This window comes from Echinops telfairi, unplaced genomic scaffold, assembly GCF_000313985.2.
Source record: "Echinops telfairi isolate 266 unplaced genomic scaffold, ASM31398v2 ScPeMD7_7458;HRSCAF=8496, whole genome shotgun sequence".
In the NCBI taxonomy this organism is placed as follows: domain Eukaryota; kingdom Metazoa; phylum Chordata; class Mammalia; order Afrosoricida; family Tenrecidae; genus Echinops; species Echinops telfairi.
In genome coordinates, this window is record NW_022111358.1 from 35,058,122 (window position 1) to 35,080,116 (window position 21,995).

At 40.0% G+C, this 21,995-nt stretch overlaps 1 protein-coding gene and 1 non-coding gene across 8 annotated transcripts in view; one reads left to right on the forward strand and one right to left on the reverse strand.

Moving 5' to 3' along the window:
* Window positions 1-21,995, forward strand: part of TANC2 (tetratricopeptide repeat, ankyrin repeat and coiled-coil containing 2) — a 333,029-nt gene that overhangs the window by 250,220 nt on the left and 60,814 nt on the right. For all 7 annotated transcript variants that reach the window (XM_045299320.1, XM_045299321.1, XM_045299323.1 and 4 more), the window contains one exon: window positions 17,399-17,507. In XM_045299320.1, coding sequence (XP_045155255.1) covers window positions 17,399-17,507 — 109 coding nt within the window. The remainder of the gene's footprint in view (window positions 1-17,398; window positions 17,508-21,995) is intronic.
* LOC115872905 lies at window positions 14,806-14,912 on the reverse strand. The gene has a single exon (XR_004048106.1). It is a non-coding gene; the product is annotated as a U6 spliceosomal RNA (small nuclear RNA).

The window sequence follows — 21,995 nt, forward strand, 5'->3', positions numbered from 1 at the left end:
CCTTTGCCTCCCCGCTCTTTCCTCTATTTCCCTTGATTCTCCTCCTGTCCCACTATCATGCTCAGTCCCCACCAGGGTTTCAGCAACACTTAGACTTCTTGTAGAATACATGAATCAAAAATGGCAACAAGGTGTTGTGAACTACAGGACAGTAGTGATTTTGTTTGTTTGTTTTAAATGCAAGCATATGATTCCAAGCAGGGTACCATTTAAATAGTACCAGGGCACTGCTCCTGCAGCCATTGCAGGCCCTCACAACAAACCTTTAAATTGGAGGTGAGTTCAGCTGTCTCAAAACATTAGGAGAGAATTTAGCAAAGCAGTGAAATTAGGAATAAAGGGGACTTGTGGAGCTAAATCAGCTCTTAAACTATTTGTAAGAGTTAAAACAAAGGGAAAAGTGTTGAATATATTTTACTATGTTGGTGCCATCATGTCAGTGCCAACTCATGGTGACCCCATGTATACAGAGTAGAATTGCTCCACAGGGTTTTTAGGGTCCTGACCTTTAGGAAGACCAGGTCTATCCTCTGAAGAGCCTCTGGATAAGTTCCAGCTAGCAGTCCAGTACTTGCTCTATTCAGTGAATCTTACCTCCTTGAAAATATTACCTCTCTAATCTCTGTTCAAAAGAGCTCAGATGGCTTTGTGGTAGCATTGGACTGCTAACTACAAGGCTAGTGATTCAAGCCACCAGCTCCTCTGAGGGAGAAAGATGAGGCTGTCTGCTCCCATAAAAATGTAGTCTTAGAATTATAGGTAAGGTCATTCATTATGAGTCATTAGATGGCACTAAGTTTCGTTAACCTCTGTTCAATAGTCCTTGTGGCACAGTGGCAAAACATTTGGCAACTAACTAAAAGGTCAGTACCTTGAACCCTTCAGCCTGTCCAAGAAAGAAAGATGTAGCAATCTGCTTCTATAAAGATTACAGCCTTGGAAACCCTATGGAGCAGTTCTGCACTGTTCTGTAGAAGTGTCCTTTATATAGGGTCACTGTGAGTTGCAATCATCTTGAACTACAGTGGGTTTGGTTTTAGTTCATCTAAGTTTGCAATCAACTCGGTGGCAATTGATAATGAAAACAATCTCTGTTCGTCATCTATATGTGCTTCACTTCTAATCCTTTCCAGCCGCTAAGGGGAAATCAATTCTCTGAGACCATGATTTGGATGTGTGATTTCCAGGGAGAGATTTCACTGATACATTATTGATATTTGTCTAACTTGCCAAAGAATATTTTCTTTTTACTTAATCCAGTTTCAGTTTGTTGCCATCAAGAATCCATTTAAAAAAAAAAAAAAAGAATCCATTTTAAAACTCAGCTCTGAAGTAGTAGTCTAGCAACTCAAGTCATGGTTTTGTTATATGGTACAAGTAAGGAATTGTATGAAATCTACTGTATATTGGAATGTGTCCAATGCCAATTCATGAGTTGCCTCCAACTTCACAAATTTGTTTTCTCTCAGCATTAGTCACAGAACCCACACTTAATTAGTCAAATAGGCAAGCTGTTCAACATTAAAGCTCTCATGCCATCAAAAGATGAGAGCAGTATTTTCTCTCCATTTCCAAATCTAAAATGGATTTTGGGAAGACCTGGTAATTAACATTCTGCCCCAAACTGAGAACTAGTTATTCCTATTGCCTTAACTTACAAAAAATTTGCTAGGTCAATAAATATACAGAGTAATAGTTTTGCTTATAAGGAGTCCTGGTGGCAGAGTAGTTAAGTACTAAGCTGCTAACCAGAAAGTTGGTGATTTGAACCATCAGCCACTCTGCAGGAGAAAGAGGTGGCAGTCTGCTTCTGTAAAGGGGTTCAGCTTCAGAAACTCCATGAAGCAGTTCTGTGTTCTCTAGGGCCTCTCAATCGACTCAGAGCAGTAGATTTGGGGGTTTGGTTCTGCTTTTGATAAGGTGGGGAGATGGTATCATGTTTCAACTTGACCAGTATGCTGAAGAACCAACTAGTACAACACAGAAAGGACCTGTACTCTTCTCTCACATTGCTTGGTTTCGCTATAATAAGCTACTATTGCTCTGTACGTTTACAAGCATATAAAACTGTTTCGAAGGTGAAGATTGCTCCGGATATGCTGATTAAAACAACTTCACCTAAAAATCTAAAATGGGGTGGCAGTGGAACAAGTGATTAAGGGAGTTTTTTCATATTGAAAGTAACATAGGAAGTAGAGTGTATTGTCGTTAGTGAGAACCTCAAACAACACTGATTAAATTAAAAGATGGGAATCCCACCGATTTCCTTGACTATCAAACTGAGATGAATTACATGGCAAGAAGGAGTTCCGACCAACTTATTGGGATGTGACAGCATATTTTCTTTTTTTGTATGTAGGTAGAGTAACTCACTGAGCTATGTCTAGAAAGTTGTTTTGGTTTTCTTTTTCTTTTTTTTTCAAAAACTGATAACTCTTCACGTTTAGTAAAATCAACACTAATAGCCTTCTAACCGCTCGCCCATAAGGATGCACAGATGTGAGATTTGGAGTCATTGTATCTATTAGCATACCCAAGTGCTTCTACCACTCAAAATTTTCCTTCCAAGTCTCCATTTATTTGCAGCTCTACTTGCCAGACCCTCAGCTCTCACATGGATTACGATTTTATTAAAATTGTCATAAAGTTCATTCCAATTCATGACAGTCCCACATGTGACAGAATAGGACTGTATTTCATAGAGGTTTTTATTGGCTAATTTTTCAGAAGTAGATCACCAACCCTTCTCACTTGCTTCTGGTTAGGTCAAACCTCCAACTTTCTGGTAACAACCAAATGCCTTAGCTGTTTGCACCAGCCAGGGAATCAGAGCTACCTCAATGGTCTGACTTCTAATTGTTCTTTCCATTTACACACTCATATCCTCCTCCAATCCATTCTCCACTAGCCAGAAGGATCTTACACACACACACACACACACACACACACAAATCAGACAGTGGGGCTTCCTGCAATAAAGACTGCAACAGTGATGATTGTGAGGATGACACAGGACACAAGGGTTGGGCAGTGTTCATTATATATGGATCTCTGTGAGTCCTAACTGAGTTGATTGCACCTAACAACTGCCTCCTCTTTAAAAGTTCCTCAGTGACTTCTTGTTTCAATTAGAATAAAATCAAAGCTGCACTCTTCAAAGTCTTATATTTATAGAGATGGATTCTGCTACCCCTCTTCTTAAGCCCATCCATTCTTCTTCTTCCTCTAGTCCTCTTGACTTAGAGCTTGATAAGCAGTGGTTCTCAACCTTCCTGATGCCGTGACCCATTAATATAGTTCCTCATGTTGTGGTGAACCCCGAGCCATAAAATTATTTTTGTTGCTACTTCATAACTGTAATTTTGCAACTGTCATGAATCAGGTGACCCCCATGAAAGGGTTGTTGTACCCCCAAAGGGGTCACGACCCACAGGTGAGAACCGCTGTGCTAAAGTCTTTTCCATTGCTGGGCCATGACACGAAAGTTTCCTCCATCTGGAGCTCATTTTCTCTGGCTTCATCACATGGCAAGTTATCTAGTTTACCCTTTAGATTTCAGCGTAAAGGCCACCTCCTCAGAGATGCTGTTGCTTAACCTCGTGTCTATGTCAATCTCTCTCCAGTGTTCTCTATCAGAGTCAACTTTTTATTGCCTTTCTAGCACTTATCACAGTCAATTATTGATTTTATTGTATGCAAATACTTGTTTATTCCCCCTCAGCCATGTCAGTTCATCAAGGACTGGAAACTTTTCTGTCTTGCTCTTGTATGCCTTCATAATGATTAGCAGTGTAAGCATGAAGATAAACAAGCAGCCATCTAGCTGAGACGCAACAAAGCCCACATGGAAGAAGCACACCAGCCTGTGTGATCACGAGGTATCGATGGGATCAGGAATCAGGCATCTAAGACCCAGAATAAAACCATACCCAAGGTGAATGGGGGGAGGCGGGGCATGGAGTGGAGACCCAGTGCCCATCTGTAGACAATTGGGACATCCCCTCAAAGAGGGATCACAGGGAAGAAATGAGCCAGTCAGGGTCCAATATAGCACTGATGAAACACACAACTTTCCTCTAGCTCTTTGGTGCTTCCTTCACCCCACTATCATGACCTCACTTCTACCTTACAAATCGGATTAGACCGGAGCATGCACACTGCTACAGATAAGAGCCAGGATAGATAAATCCCTGAGGACCAACAAGAACAGTAGAGATACCAGGAGGATTAGGGGAGGGTGGGGGGAGAAAGGGAGAATCAATTACAAGGATCAATCTAGAACCCCCCTCCCAGGGGGACAAATAATGGAAAAGTGGGTGAGGGGCGATGGAGGACAATGTAAGATATGGAAAAAATGATGTATAACTTGTCAAGGGAGGGAGGGGGAAGAAATGGGCTGATATCAGGGGTTCAAGTGGAAAAAGAATGCATTGAAAATGATGATGGCAGCAGATGTGCTTGACACACTGGAGGAATGTATGGATTGTGATAAGAGATATAAGAGCCCCCAATAAAAGTATTTAAAAAAATAAGTGAACAATGAATAATAAGTTTAAGCTTGTTACTGAAAATAGTTGAGAAACTATTTCTCAGCTCAACGGACAGCATCTTTTGTTCATTGTTACTTTCTACAATGACACAAAAAGCTATTAAGACATGCATTTCAGCAAGCATTCAGTAAACATTCATTAAGTAATATATTCAAGACTGTGTTAAGCACAGTAAGGGATACAAATAGACGTAAGATAAATCTGTCTACCAGGATTTACAGGTTAGTCATTTTAACAGACATTTATAACTACCGAGAATTCAAAGCAGAATGTTTTACAAAAGGTATAACCAAAGAGGCAGAATACAGAGGAGCAGGAGAGACGTGATCAGTCTTCCTGTGCCTACTGTTGGTGTCCACACTGTCACAGTTCATCAGAGTTATTGTTGTCCTGCCTCATGAACCCCTGCTGAGGGCCTAATGACTTCATCATTGGGGCAGAAGGGGGTGTCCAGTTTCCAAAAGCCAGTGATGCCTTAGGACAGAAGGAAGCTGTGAGACAAAAGCAGATTTATACCCATATTCTGCTTTGACAAAGAAATAATGCTGTCCCATCCATTTCTACAAAGATAAATCTTGGGTATGCTTTGCTTATCACATATCATTATATCACATTATAGCCTACTTCCATCAGGCTTTCATTTCCACATTGATTATGAAACAGTAGGACAGGGTCACAGAAATATATTTTGCACCCAGCTTGCATGAAAAAACCATGACAGGCACATCCAAAGCAGTTTCTAACTGATAAGCTAAAAAGAAGAATGTTTGCAAAGGCATGTGGCTGTCATTTGCTGAGAATTGATAGCAACAAGCAGATTGATTATAAAGTAGCAACCACCAAAGATAAACAGGAGCCAGAATTTTTAAGATGAGAGGTGAAAAAAAAGATCAAGATTGTCAGTCTATTAACATTTGAGTCCTATATATATACATACTCCTTTCACAGTCTTAACAGTGGTACCTGTCGATTCAAGGTCAAGTTGAGTAAGAAAATGGATCCGGGAGTCCCATCTGCTTAGCATTTATTCATTCATGAAACATGTATTGAGTTTCTACTCTACATCAAGAACTATGCTCAGCACTAGAGAAACAGGAGACTTGAAATTAAAGCCATTGCCACCTAAGGTAAGTTACGCGTATAAGCAACCAACAATAGCACTACAAACTCAAACACGCTGACACCAAGTCAATTCCAACTCATAGCAAACTTACAGGAGCCTAGAAAAAATGGGAATGTTTTACAGAAACAAAGACCTTCAAGTTCAGGTGTGAAAGATGAGTTGGATTCCATTAAATAGCATAGGTGAACACTTTTGGCAAAGGAGAAAAGGTCATTGAAAGAGCAAAAGCATGGAATAATTTGAAGGTATGAAGTACCTTTGGGGAACATTTGCAGCTATAACTGCATAATAACATGCATGAACAAATAATGTAACAGGAAATATTACTAGGGAAGAATCGAGTGCCATGTTTGACTTTGCCATTTACTATATACTACCTAGATGTTTCTAACTTTTTAAACAGGAAGAGATAACAGCTGGATAACTCCAATGATGTGAAAGATAGTGTATGGAAGATGAATTGAAGAAATGGAGACACTACAGTAGTTGTGAGGTTTATAACAGTAGTTTAGTTGAGAAATACTAAGATTAAAATGTGAGCGAGCAAAGGTAGACGTGAGAGAGACAGTTTAAAGATACCCAAAAGCACCTGGAGAGAGAGAGAGAGAGAGCATACAGGTACAAAAGGTGAGGGTGAAGAGATTAAAAATTATTCCAAGTTTATTTTGAATAGTGGAGTATAGGGATATTACTAGCCAGCATAGGACATCCTAAATGTAGGAGGCATTTGGATGTGAGCAAAGGGAGGAGGAAAAACAAGTTAATGGAGACAAGATGAAGTCTATCTTGAACATGTTCCTATGAATTCCTCCATGGAAAGATGAGCAGAATATGTTTACAAATACGGTATCAGAGAACAAGAAGAAAAGAATAGTTCAAGCCTCGTGAAGTTGGGAGTTATTACAAATGATTGTAGTAGTAGAACCTGTGGGACTAAATAGAACCACACAGGTGAGGAGCATAAAGCCAGAGAGTTCAGAAACATGAAGCTAGTAGTCACATTTCAATGAAGGGTCATGTTGCAGTTGGAAAAAATGAGAAAGCAACGTCAAAAGAGAAGACAGTTTCAAGGAGGGACTGATCACCAATATTTTGTACTAAAAAGTATATAGCAATAAGAGGCCATTTGTGGCCTTTCCCAGAGTATTTTGAGTAGAATGGTTGGTCACAGAAGCCAAATTTTGTTAAGTTCAAAAATAAACATGAAATGAAAAAATGTAAAATCACTAAAGGAAGAGATTTAGCACTACAGGAAAAGAAAGACCCGATCATTTTTGGAGATTTGGTGAGTGGGCATATCTAAAGAGTAAGAGATTGACAACACCAGGTAGTAGTAACTCCAAGGATGAAAAGATCTGGAAGCCAGCTATCATAAAGACATTTTAAAATCCCTTCTTACCAGAGACATCAATTCACAGAGCTAACCACAGGAGCCTTTTTGAACATTTAGAAACTGGTACCAGTTTATCTCCTACACTGCTTTCTGCTAGACTCAGGAACTACAAAAAACACTAAAGGTGACTAAAGGAGTCACTTTTGTCCAGTCACAACTGGTAGGAAAGGAGGTTGTTTGAAATAACACTGACCGCTCCTCCATGGTTGAAACAGTAAATACCTGATGATACATATCATCCGAGTGTCCAGAAGGACATTCGATTTCCTTATGGAAATACCACGTCATGAGCTCATCCTGCTCTTTTTTTTTTTTTTTTTTTTGCAAATGTGAAAACCTGTAGAAGGGCAAGGGAAATAAACGTTGTAAACAACTTCCCTCGTGTGCCTTTGTTGGGGGCCTTTAAGGCAATTTTTAATTCGTAGTAGGCTGTGAAAGGAAGTGCAAAGGACACATTAAAAAGATAATAACACTAGTGACAGTGTCCTTGGGCTAAAAGCAGTACAGGCTTAACATAAAAACAATAATGGTAGCTATGACTTATAAGCACCAACTAAGCCAGATATTTTTTAAAATCATTTTATTGGGGGCTCGTGCAACTCATCACAATCCATACATATATCAATTGTGGAAGCATTTAGGAACTAGAGGAAAGTTGTATGTTTCATCATTGGCTACACTGCATCCTGACTGGCTTCGTCTCCTCCCCACAGCGACCCTTCTACAAGGGATTGTCCAGTTGCCTACAGATGGGCTTTGGGTCCCCACTCCGCACTCTCCCCCTCATTCACAATGATATGATTTTTTGTTCTTTGATGCCTGATACCTCATCCCTTCAACACCTCTTGATCACACAGGCTGGCGTGCTTCTTCCATGTGGACTTTGTTGCTTCTAGAGCCAGATATTTTCACTTGCCTCATATGCATGTGAAAGTTGGACATTGAATAAGAAAGGCCAAAGAAGAATCAATGCATTTGAATTATGGTGCTGGTGAAGAATTTAAAGTACTATGGACTGCCAAAAGAACAAACAAATCAGCCTTGGAAGATGCACAGCCAAGAATGCTCCTTAGAGGGAAGGATGGCAAGACTTCATCTCATGTACTTTGGACATGTTGTCAGGAGAGACCAGTCCCTGGAGAAGAATGTTGTGCTTGGTAAAGTGAAGGGGCAGTGAAAAAGAGGAAGTCCTCAACAAGATAGATTGACACAGTAGCTGCAACAATAACCTCAAACATAAGAACAGATGTGAGGAAGGCACAGGGCTGGCCAGTGTTTTGCTTTGTTGTACATACAAAAGTCGGAGATTTGCTATGAGTTGGAGCCAATTCAATGGCACCTAACGGCAACAAAATGGTCCTCTCTGCCCCATAATTCTAAGCTCATTATGCCTTTCTCAGTGATTTTCCACATCTACTCTATAATATCAATTTCATAGCAGCACATATTATTTTGGGACATAGTAAGATTATTTAATTAGGTAGGTTTTAGGTAAGTAATTTGTTGTCAGTTGGCTGTGGCTGTATCACTGTGCATTAGGTTTATTGGTCCAACCTGGCCAATAGGAACATATGGATGGAGATTAAATCAAGTCACAGTTTGATTGGAGAGCAAAGAGGTAAATAGCTCTGCAATGCCCATTCCCTCCCTTTTCTCTTCCTCTCTGATGATCAGACCAGAAGACTAGCATGCTGCTGCTTTAGCTAGTCCTCTGCCTCAGCCTGTGTGCTACACTACCCGTGGGCCAAGCTAACAGTGGATCAGGTCTCTAGAGTTTGAGGGTCTTTTGAAACCGGCTTCGCCAAGCTGCTGGTACATACCTCGCTTGAGCTTGAGGTTGGTGGATCCTGTCTCTTTGTATTGCTTGAGCTCAGTATCCCATCCAGACCTGCTTCAATAAGCTCCTATACTACTGACTATTGCTGACCCACCCTGCTGTCTCCTGCCTACAGGGAAGACTCCACTGTGTGCTTCCTTGACCTTGAACCTAAGCCTCCTCTGTGAGTTGAAGGGCTTTCAATATATTAACTGTTCCACAAAAGTGTGTTGAACTGAGCCCTCTGTACTGCTGTGTGGACTAATTAGTAGTTATATTCCTTCTTGATGTACAAACCTGTCCTTTTATATTTATATTTATATATAAAATCATAAGCGTCCTGGTTTTGTTTCTCTAGAGAACCCTGCTTAACACACACTGCCATATCTGAGTATCACACACAAGAATATCAAAACACTTTTTTAAGTATTTTCTCTGAAATACTAATGTGTTATATATCGTTAGTCATCACAAGAGCTAATGAATTCTTTATAGCAGCCCATTAGTGTCTATAACTTGAAGAGTATTTTTAAAATCCTTGCTAGAAATGTTTCAAGTTCATTTGCTAACATGTTTTGGTACTTTAAATAGGACTTTTTTTTAAATCGGTTTATTAGGGGCTCATAAAAATCTTATCACAGTCCATACATACATCAATTGTGTAAAGCACATTTGTACATTCATTGTCCTCATCATTCTAAATAGGACTTTTAAGACTTATCTTTCCCCTTCCTTGGATTGCTAAGTGAAAAACCTATTAAAAAAAATAAAAATAGTGATATTGAACAGTTTGTATTAAATAACACTTACCCAACTTCCAAACCATTAAATAGAGGGAGTAGCTCTTATATTAGAAAGAAGTTTTTCACTTAGATTCCAAAGATTCCTGAACTCTTACGTAATAGGGTCATTGTTTGAAGGTAGCTTCTCGCTTCTTTGTAATCCATAGTTGTCCAAGAATGAGTATCACTTGTCGCCAGGGATCTATGTAGAGGGGCTGCTGATAGCTACAAGTGAAAGTGGAAGTAAGGGCTACCCTCTCCTATTCTAGATGCCACGCTCTACCTCAAAGCACATTCAAGATCCAGGGAAGGTTAGAAGGGAGTGCTAGGAGTAGAATCCCCAACTCTGGCCTGTGATTAATACTCTCCTGAAATACCTAAAATCAACTATACTCCAAATATAAGAATATCCTCCTTTGGTCTGCATGAAAAATGTATACGCATTATTCCATAAGCTTAATTTTACCTATTTTTAGGGACAGCTGACGCAAAACCCAATGCGATTAAGTCTATTCTGACTCTTAGAAACCCCCAAGTGCTAGGAGGTAAAGGACATTTATAGAGGTCTAAATAAAGGCATGTACATATGTAAATATATTTTTATATGAGGATGGGGAAATAGATCTATGTGCATATATGTATAAGTTTAGTATTAAGGTAGCAGATGGACATTGGGCCTTTACTCAAATACTCCCTCAATGCGAGAATACTTTATTCTATTAAACTGGCATTCCATGATGATGCTCACCTTCCCGACACAATCACTGAAGACAAAGTGGGTGCATAAGCAAATGTGGTGAGGAAAGCTGATGGTGCCCGGATATAAAAAAATATAGCGTCTAGGGTCTTAAAGAGGTAAACAAGCGGCCATCTAACTCAGAAGCAGCAAAGCCCACATGGAAGAAGCACACCAGCCTGTGTGATCATGAGGTGCCGAAGGGATCAGTTATCAGGCATCAAAGACCAAAAAATCATATCATTGTGTGCTCACTTCCCTAATACAATGCCTGAAGACAAATGGGTGCATAAGAAAATGTGGTGAGGAAAGCTGATGGTACCTGGTTATCAAGAGATATAGCATCGGGGGTCTTAAAGGTTTGAAAGAAAACAAGCGGCCATCTAGCTTGGAAGCAACAAAGCCCACATGGAAGAAGCACACCAGCCTGTGTGAATACGAGGTGTCAAAGGGATGAGGTATCAGGCATCAAAGAACAAGAAATCATATCATGATTGGGGGGGAGTGCCGAGTGGGGATCCAAAGCCCATCTGTAGGCAACTGGACATCCCCTTACAGAAGGGTAGCGGGGAGGAGACGAGCCAGTCAGGGTGCAGTGTAGCAACGATGAAACATACAACTTTCCTCTAGTTCCTAAAATCTGGCTAGACCAGAGGATGTACAGGTACAGATAGGAACTGGAAACTACAGGGAATCCAGGATGGATGATCCATCCCTTCAGGACCAGTGGTGAGAGTGACGATACCAGAAGGGTTGGGTAGAAAGGGGGAACTGATTACAGGGATCTACATATAACCTCCTCCCTGGGCGATGGACCACAGAAAAATGGGTGAATGAAGACATCGGACAGTGTAAGATATGACAAAATAATAATTTATAATTATCAAGGGTTCATGAGGGAAGGGGAAGTAGGGAGGGAGGGGGGAAAATGAGGAGCTGGTGCCAGGGGCTTAAGTGGAGAGCAGATGTTTTGAGAATGATGAAGGTAACGAATGTACAAATGTGCTTTACACAATTGATGCATGTATAGATTGTGATGAGTTGCATGAGCCCCCAATAAAATGATTTTTTTTAAAAAGAATATTGATGCAAAAAGGCAAAATAAAATGTTATCAAATTGAATCCAGTGATATAAAACTACTGAAGCAGACAGCATCATCTTTCTTTCCCAGAGCAGCTGGTGGGTTTGAACTGCCAACTTTACAACACAATGTCTAATCAACAGAGCTACCAGGGTTCCCTTAGGGATCATTTAGCTCTGTCTTAGTCCCCCTTTCTGCCTGAAGTGACACTACCCAGTGTTCATGCACAGCCTGGCAATGGATGGAACCCCTACCCTCAATTATTTATCCTTGCTCCGTGGATTTCACGTCTGGTTTGGAAGTTAATGGGGGTGGGGTGGGTGTGGAAGGTTAAGGATCCAAGTTATTTTGTTGTTGCTGCTGCTGTTGTTATGTGCGATTATGTAAACAGAATGAAACTGCCTAGTCCTGCGTCATTCTCACAATCTTTACGTTTGAGCCCATTGTTTGCAGTGAGTTGTCAATCCATCTTGAGGGGCCTCACCTTTTTCACTGACCCTCTACTTCTCTAAGCATGATGTCCTTCTCCAGATACTGATCTCTCTCGATACCACGCCCACAGTGTGTGGACGAAGTCTGCCTGTCCTTGCATCTAGGAAGTGTATGCCTGTCCTCCTTTCAAGACATCTATGTATTTCTCTGGCACTCTGCTGTGCTTTCCATCTTCTTTGCCAGCACAGTAATTCAAATGCATCAAGTCTTCTGTGGTCTTCCTTATTTATTGTCCAACTTGCACTTGCATATGAGGGGATTGAAAATACCACAACTTGGGTCAGACACAGGCGCACCTTAGTCCTTAGGGGTATGGTATGGTTTGTCATTCCCCCTTCGCCCCCATTCTATTTGAACATATAGTGATCTCCCTATATGCTTAAGATCATGTATGGTTAGTATTAACTCATTTAGTGTCATAGTGTGGAGGAAACAGAAGAAATATAAAATACGTTTTACTCAATGTCAATTTCACTACAGTCCTCTGATGTTACTGTCCTTGCCTGATACAGAGGTTAAATGGTTTCTCCAGGGTTATAAAGCTTGTAAGTGGCAGAACTAGTAGTTAACAAAGGTCTATTTGACTTTATTTAAGAGATGAAGATGGAACACTGAATGCAGACAGGGTAATGTTCAGGGTAACTCTGAACCACCAGCTTATCTCATTATATACCCTAGAGGGAAATAATTCTTCCACTACCATCCCACCCCAAGATCTTTATAACCACATGTGAGCCCACATTTAAAGTTGATTTTGATTACCATCTTTAATTATAGAGGAAAAACCTACATATATTCAGTCATGCTTAAAATCATCTCACACTGACTAGGTCATGCTCTGTTTCTTAGCCACTCCTCATTCAAAATGCCCATCAAAATTAACAGTTGCTGATTTTAATTACAATAAGAATTCAGAGCTTATACTATACAAATTAATATATGTTCTTTACAATGGTGTGCTCAGAAGGAAAACCAAGTTGCTAATTATATCAGTGTGGTAGTGAAACTAGTTCTGTTCAAACAGGGTTTCAGAAGACCTAGGATCTCATCCCACATTTTCCGCTTCCTAGACGGTGAGCTTAGATCTGCCCTCCTGCCTTTCTGAGTCTGTGTCAATTCTCTGCCCGTTTGAAAACCAGGAGATAGTACGAGCGTGAAAGGTACTACTCATTCTATGACCGTGTACTTCTATTGCCTAGTGTTAAATATGTTAAAAACAAAGCCCACTATTTCTATCCCCAAGGTATTTACAATCGGATCGGCAGACTGCCATTCAAACAGACAGATTGTCCTTTGTTAGGTGTGGAAGCATGTACCTAGTACAATAGGAACCTAAAGAAAAGAGACTCTTTAAGTCTGCCTTAGAGACCAGGAAGGCACCACAAAGGAAAGGGTGTGACATGAAACTTTTAAGAATGAAAAATAGTTCACCTAATGAACTAAGAGGAGAAAAGGATTCCAGGCAGAGGGAAGACATGTGTATTGAAGCCCGTGAGTCATTTGTTTGAAAAAGATAGTACAAAGTAAGGTGATAAAAGCAGAAAAATAAACAGGGAACAAATTATGGAGAAACTGAATATCATGTTAAAGAGTTTATATTATGTATCAGAAAATTTTTGAAATTTGAACAAAATTTTTTTCAATCTTCTTGCAATATGAATCATTGAGACGCTGAAGTGAAAAAGAAAGAAGGGGGTTTAAGGCTAAGGGGAAAAATTCTGTTTGTCAGTTAAGCTATTTATTGGCTCTTAGGAACGCTGAAGATAGCAGTACAAATAAGTAGGGTCAGGAGTGGGCAAATGAAAAGGGAAATGAAACAAATAGAGCTAAGTATACCAAACTCACTGCCATTGAGTCAAAACCTTGTGCGTTTCCAAGACTGTAACTTTATCGGAGCAGCAAGCCCAGTCTTCCGCGGAGCAACCCGTGGTTTCGAACTGCCAACCATGTGGATCGCAGCCCAACAGGTAACTGCTACACCACCAGGGCTCTCTATGTAAGTACAGTCCAATACATTCAGGCTACAGGTCAACTAGTAGCACTATATGTTATCAGCTCAGTAAGGTAGAAATAGAAATGCCAACATATAATAAAAATTCTATTACCTTTGGTGTCCTAAACACAGTACACTTTCAGAGTCCACTGAAATGATCAGAACCATTCTTTATGAATAATGCAGTATGCTGGTATACAAGAAGAAAAATGAATTACATTTGGCACTGTTATCTTGTCCTTGACCTAGATTGCTTGTAGTTTCTCTTCTGCGCCTCATCAGCAACAACAAAAGCAAGCACTATCACCTATAGTTTGCTGAAGTTTATAATAGAGAAATGTGAATGTCTTACAAGGTCTCTTGCTCATGGTTGTAAGATAAAAGTACTACAGCAAAGGCAATTTTGTGTCTAACTGAAAATTCATTTCCAGTCAGATGAGCTTTTGACCTTAATCCTAGTTAGCATGGGCATTCATTAATGTCCGAAAGCATGGGTAGTCAGAGGCCTGTCTTCGTGAATTCTAGTCACTTATTGTACAATGATGAACGAGTCACTAGAGGTAATAATTCTTAGAATGGGGAGCCTGCAATAATTGTTAATAGTTTGATAGGAATCTGAGACCTTGAGAATCTGGCACTTTATAAATACGTTTCATTATCTTGTAACTTGCCTATGCTCTATTAGCCTACCAACTAAATTAAGGTCTTAAGGGATAAATAAAAGGTTAGTGGCAATTATGCTTTACTTTATCCATTTAAATAAAATGCTGTACTAGCCACTAAAATTCAGAAACTGTATAAGACCAAAAGATAGGAAATGGTAGAATTACTTTTTTTTTTTTTTATGGAACGCTTCACAAATTTGCGTGTCATCCTTGCACAGGGGCCATGCTAATCGTCTCTCTATCATCCCAATTTTAGTATATGTGCTGCCGAAGTGAGCACAGAATTACTTTTTCAAATCTCTCTTGGATGACTTTTATAGGAAATAGGAATTACCCTATCCTCTATTCTCTAGGTTCTTCACTTAAAGACAAAAATCAAAGAGCATGTTTGTTATGGTCTTTCAGACTTTCCTGTGAAGTATCTTCAAATGTTGTGTACCTGACAGGGTAAACCAGTGTTAGTAACATAGGAAAAGGTGTCTAGTCTACTGAACCCCTTTCCAAGGAGGCATCAACAACAAACATTCACTTTCTATGTTTTCCTTCTGTTTGATTCATTCATTAAACTGGAAATTAAAATATTGATTAAACTTCCTTCCTTTATACTGCAAGTGAATGAAATAGAAAAATCGTATTACCAATGGCATAAAGAACTCTGATGACCACTCACCTAGTGGCTGATACAGAGACAATTCTAAGGATCTATAGTTCTTAGTGGCCATAGCAAATAAAATAGGAAAACATGCCAAAGATAATCGTTTCCTTTCTTTATTTTCCAATCTTTCCTTGCCTCTAAAAATTCTGTCTTAAGCATTTTTATGTGCAATGCACTGCTTTAGGCACTATAGGGAATATAAGTAAAGATTTGTGCCATAAATAGAAATACAGAGGTACACACCCTTGTGTATACATGCATATCATACACACACATTCACATTAAAGGAATTATCTCTAAGATGCTTTGAGCTAGAAGAAATAGAAAACTCCAGCTCAAATAGCAAGAAGCTCAAAGTTAGGCAGCTTCAGATACTGTACAATCAGGGATCAAGCTTTACTTCACTGCAGTTCTCTTGGTTTGGCTTCCCTATTTGCTTGATATTCAAGCCAGCTGACCACATGATTATAAGAAGGCCAAAGCAATACTGGGTATTATAGGCAGATAAGATAATATCTAGATGCAGAAAAGGGCTTTCTTTTTCATGTACAGGTTGGGAAACTTAGCAAGTTAGCTAGAGGGGAATGGATGCCATCGGGAAACTTAGTGCAGGGGAGATAGTATGTGATAATGTGGTAAAGGCTCTATTAGGGTACGTACAATCTATAATGGTGGAACCAAAGAGAAAGTAAAGTACTCATCTCTCCTAGGCTGGATGTAGATGCTCATCAGAGAAGATTTCACTTAGGGAAGAGATGGTTATTCCAGTTTGGAACATAGTGAATATAACAATGTGATGATGGGACAGGACTGGCAGTGTTTTCTATTTCAGGCAGGGTCGCTGTGGGGTGGCACCTAACAACAAGTAGAGAAACCCACTGACAGTTGAGTATATAATGGTCTACGTGGCTGAGAAAAAGACTTAGGTGTTGTCAGGTTATAAGTGGTGGTGGGAGCTCTGAGGATCCAGAGAATGGACAAGATGGAACCGAGACTGAGACCCCAGGCAGTCTAACCCAATGAGACACACACTATCCCTCTGGTTCTTTGAGACTTCCTCACCCTCTACCCTCAGGACCCCAGTCCTGCCTTTCGGTTCTGGCTAGACCGGAGCATATACACTAGTATAGATAAGAGCTCTTGACACGCGGAATCCAGGTTAGATAAACCCCTCAGTAACAGAAATGGGAACAGCAATACCATGAGGGTAGGGGGAAGGTGGGGAGAGGAGAAGAAGGGAGAACCAAGTGCAATGATCTGCACATAACACCAACACCACCACCACCACTCCCCACGAGAGGGACGAACAACAGAAACGTGGGTGAAGGGAGACAGCGGTCAGTGTGAGATATGAAAATAATAATTTATAAATTATTAAGGGTTCGTGAGTAGGGGAGGGAGGGGGGAAAATGAGGAGCTGATACCAAGGGCTCAAGTAGAAAGAAAAATGTTTTGAGAATGATGATTGCAACCAATGTCCAAATGTGCTTGACACAATGGATGTATATATGGATGTGATAAGAGTTGTACGAGCCCTGAATAAAATGATTTCTTTTAATTTATCAAGGGGCCACAAGGGTGACGAGGAGGGAGGGAAAAAAGAGGAACTGATATCAAAGGCTCAAATAGAAAGTAAATGTTTAGAAAATGATGATGGAAACATATGTACAAATAATGCTTGATGCAATTGATGTATGGAATGTTATAAGAGCTGTAAGAGCCCCAATAAAATTTTTTTTTAAATGAATGAGACCCTAGGGGCAGGAACACTGGCACTTAAAGTCTGAGTGAAATTAGAGGAGCTGGCAGAGACAGAAAATAAAATGCAAACCTTTTCATGTCTTGTTGTCATCTTTGTGTGGGATGAGTGTAAAGCAGCATACAGTGGCATTTAGGTATGCTCACACATCTGATTTAGGTAAAGTTCTGGTAAAAGGTAGGGATATTACATTATCCATTATTTTCCCAGTGCAGTTGTGCTTCACCCAAAAAAAACTGGGAAAGAAAACAGACTTGCTGGCGGTATGACTGACCCGAACAGGTCTCTCACCCCAAGCAGGCTTGGTAATATTGAAACTTCTAAAAAGAATCTTTTCTCTCTCTGTTTGCAGGAGTGGTCACACATTACTTGCCTTCTGGTTTTCCCGCCAAGAGGGAAAGCTAAACCGACAGCAGACTGTTGAACTGGGGCATCACATCCTCAAAGCGCACATTTTTAAGGTAATTCGAGAAATTGGGGGTGTTAACATCTCCAGCACTATGTATATGAAGCTACTGTTATTTTGCTACACAGTTGATTCATTTAAAATATATGCTCATTCCTCCCTTTTACCATGTCCCAATTTTATGGGTTACTAAGCTTTCCAGAAAATGTCTATGTGTAACCATTTAGGTAAGAGGCATATACACATATGAAGGAGCTTCAAAAAGTTCATGGTAAACTTCTATCTTTCAGTTTCACAAACTTTTTGCAGCCCCTTTGTATACATATGTGCACTATGTTTGATCTGCCACGTCAAGAGGACAGTCATGTTGCTGCAATTGGGTGCAAGTTTGCACACTATCTTGAAGAAAAAAAATAACAGAGCAGTTAAATCAATTTTTTTTAAGTGAAAATTTTAGTATTTCTGGTGCTATGCTATGATTTACAAACTATCTGGAACCAACCATTTCTTCCCAATTCTTTTCCTGCTTCAGAATTGGGACACATTGTAATTTTAAACAGTTATCTGACTCAGACTTCCCCTAAGTGGTACTTTTAAAGATAAAACTTTTTTTTTCCACAGAGAAAGATAGCAGCTCCAAACCCTCTTCCATTGAGTTGATTCAGATTCAAGGCAACCATCCAGGCTGTAAATCTGATTGCAGTAAACATCATCTTTCTCCCACAGAGCAGCTACCTAGCCCATAGCACCACCAGAGCCCAGAAAATCGTTCCTCACATAGTCAAAGAAGTTTATCCATCCAACAGACAGGTTGAAACCCCCACAGTGACAAGTCCCTTATTTGAATTATACAGGTTTTCTCTAACAAATCACTATACAAAAACGACCTTCTCCAATGACCTTATGCAGTAGGAGAAGAATAGACCAAAAACACAACAGACACCGCATTTCATTCCAGTTTCAAACATTGAAAAATGCACTGCTGTTTCCACAAACTCTTAAGATCATTATTCTTAATTTAGATGGGAAAGTTACTTAACCATTAATCTTTTAGTATCACCATCTGCCTAGGATCAAATGCCAAGATGAAATTGGTGTCTGTCTTTGCTACACCATAAAGAAAGCACCACAATAGCTTAAAAGTGACATGAAGTGTCGTATGCCTAAGTATAACTTTATCCAGTACATGGAGGACCTGCATTTAAACCATACACCCCTGTCGTTAGCACAGTTTTATCTTATGTTGATTCAGACAACATAGTTGCCTAAGATAAGACTGGCTCCATGTGTGATTCAGGCCGTAAATACTCTAGTGATGACATGACGCCAAGCTAAAGAATGAAGACTTGGACTGTGGTTTCCCTGCTGCTGTGCTCTGTGGACACTGTTAAGTGCAGAGTGCTCCCTGGTGATAGGCTTTGGCTTCTCCTGAACTGCCAGAATTCTCAGTCCCCATCACCTAAGGGTCATGAAGAGGGAGACAGACTTTATGGTGAGACCTAGTTTAAATTAGAATTTCTCATCAGCTGCAACATCCAATCCTATTTATATTTCTTTTATATTTATATTATCCTATATCCTATTTAATCCTATGTATATTTATATTTCATTAAGATTAAATGTTCTTTGTTATATCTTCGCTCATGAAAAAGTATGTATTTTATCATTAATCACTTAAAAATATGAGAAGGTAGAGCATCTTAGGTTTTCTAGAGGAGAAAAATCAATGAAGCAAATACAGAGAGGGATTTATTTCATGAAAATGGTTTATGAAATTATGGAAGCTGGCAAGACCCAAGACCTTGGATCAAGCATCAGGCTTCAACTGACTCACATGGTTTCAGGAGCTTATGAAGCCCCAAGATCAGTAAGTCAGACTGCAGATTGCTGGCTCACAAGACTGTGGTAGCTGGTAAATCCCAGAAGCTGTGAATCAGACGGCAGATTGCTGGCTCATATCCCAGGATGTGAGATGATGAGTCAGATGCAGAACCGAGAGGTCAAGCTTTGTTGAACATCTATATATACGTATATATTGGCCGCAGGACACACACTCAAAGCACCTTCCCTTTCAACTAATTAGTTCGTCACATCAGACCACAAAATGAAGGACAATTGTGTACTTCACTGCCAAACCACTAAAAATCATGGCACATAACCATCACAGTCTATAATTCTGGATATTTGACTACCTATAAAGCCCTTTTAATCCTTTCTTTAAGACAGCTTTATTGAGGCAAAATTAGCATGCTATGAAATTCACCTATTTAAAAGTACAAGACAGCGATTTTTATCATATTGAAAAAATTGTGTCACCATTAGCACAATCTAATTTCAGTACATTTACATAACCCCCAAAATAAACCTGGGACCTCTCTAAGGCCACATTCTATCCCTCCTACCCCTGCCCCAGGACCTGGCAACTACTAATCCAATTTCTGTTTTCATATTTTTACTTTTCTGGACATTTCATATAAATATAATCATATAACGTGGTCTTTTGTATCTGTTTCACTTAGCATAATATGTTAGGAATTCATCCACATTGTAGCTTGTATCAGTGTTTCTGTTACTTTATTTATCCATTTTTTATCCATATTTTATTTATCCATTCACCAGTTGGTAGACATTTGAGTTGTTTCCAGTTTTGGAAACTGTGAATAATGTTGTCATGAGCCTTTGTGTAGAGGGTTTCTGTGTGTGCGTTGTCATTGCTTCTCTTAGGTATCGATAGAATGAATAGGTCATCGAGTAATTGTGGAGCCCTGATGGTACAATGGTACGAGTAGGGCTGCTCACCATAAAGGCAGCAGTTTGTAATCACCAGTGGCTCCTTGGGAGAAAGATGGGTCTTTCTATTCCAGTAAGGAGCTACAGCCTCAGAACCTCACAGGGGCAGTTCTACCCTGTCCTCTAGTGCATTAACTTGATGGCAGTGTATTTGGTTTGGGGTTATAGTAACTCTGTGTTTTACATTTTGAGAAACTGCAGTACAGCTTTCCAAAACAGCTGTACCGTTTTATATTCCCACTAACAATGTATGTGGGTTCCAACCTGACCAACTTTATTATTACTGTCTTTTTTATTATAGCTATTCTAGTGGGTGTGAAGTGATATCTTTTTGCAGATTTGATTTGCATTTCCCTAATGACTAGTGGTGTTGCACACTTATAATCCTTTTCAATCCTCTAATTGACATTGGGTTTAAAAAAAATAGATGTTTGTTAATTATGGCCAGGGATTGTTAATATAATTTGTAGTGTAGGGATTTTATTGGAATGAGTCCGGTCACTGAAAGGATTTGGGAGTGCTTTTGTGATTAGTTTCCTAAGTGCTACTTCTCAAATGTTGCTTTGGTGTCAGTCCTATAATGTTTTTCACCAGAACAGAACTCACTTGGTTCTTTTGCTCAAGCGGAAAAAGTAGACCTCTGGAAGGGATAAACAAGATACTTTGGAAATAGAGGAAAGAACTAGGAGGCAAAAGACATTTATAGGGGTATAAATGTAGGCATGTATGTATGTAAACATTAATATATAACAATAGGGATATAGGTCTATGCACATACATATATATATATATATTAAGTATTAAGGTAATAGACAGACATTGGGCCTCTACTCAAGCCCTCCATCAGTGCAAGAACTAATACCCTGGCATTCTGTGATGCTCACCTTCCTGACATGATCGCTGAAGACAAAATGTGTGTATAAGCAAATGTGGTGAAGACAGCTGATGATGCCAGGCTATTAGACAATATAGAGTCTGGGGTCTTAAAGGATTGAAGTTAAACAAGTGGCCATGTAGCAGGGAAGCAACAAATCCCACATGGAAGAAGCACACCAGCCTGTGTAATCATGAGTTGACGGGATCAGGTATCAGGCATCAGAAGAGCCAAAACAAACAATCATATCAATGTAAATGAGGGAGTGGGAGTGGATACCCAAAGCCCATTTGTAGACAGTTGGACATGCCCTCACAGAAGGGTCACAAGGAAGGAACAAGTCAGCCAGGGTGCTGTATAGCACAGACGAAACGTACAATACTCCTCTAGTTCTTTAATGCTGCCTCCCCTCCACTGTCATGACCAAGTTCTACCTTACAAATCCGGCTAGACCGAAGCAAGTACATTGGTATAGATAGGAGCCCTCAACACATGGAATCCAGGGCAGATAACCCCTCAGGAACAGTAATGGGAGTAGTGATACCATGAGGGTACGGGGAAGGTGGGGGGAGAAGGGGGTGAAAAGGGGAACTGATCACAACAATGATCAGTGTATAACCACCACCACCCCCAGGGGGACAAACAACAGAAACATGGGTGAAAGGAGACAGCGGACCATGTAAGATATGAAAATGGCAATCATTTATCAAGGGTTCACGAGTGTGGGAGGGTGGGGAAGGGAAGGGAAAAAGAAGAGCTGATACCAAGGAGTCAAGTAGAAAGAAAATACAGTGAACCCTCGCCACTTCGCGCTTCGACTCCCGCGGCTTCACTCTATCGCGGTTTTTGCGTAACAGCGCATGCTCTGTCATTACTGCC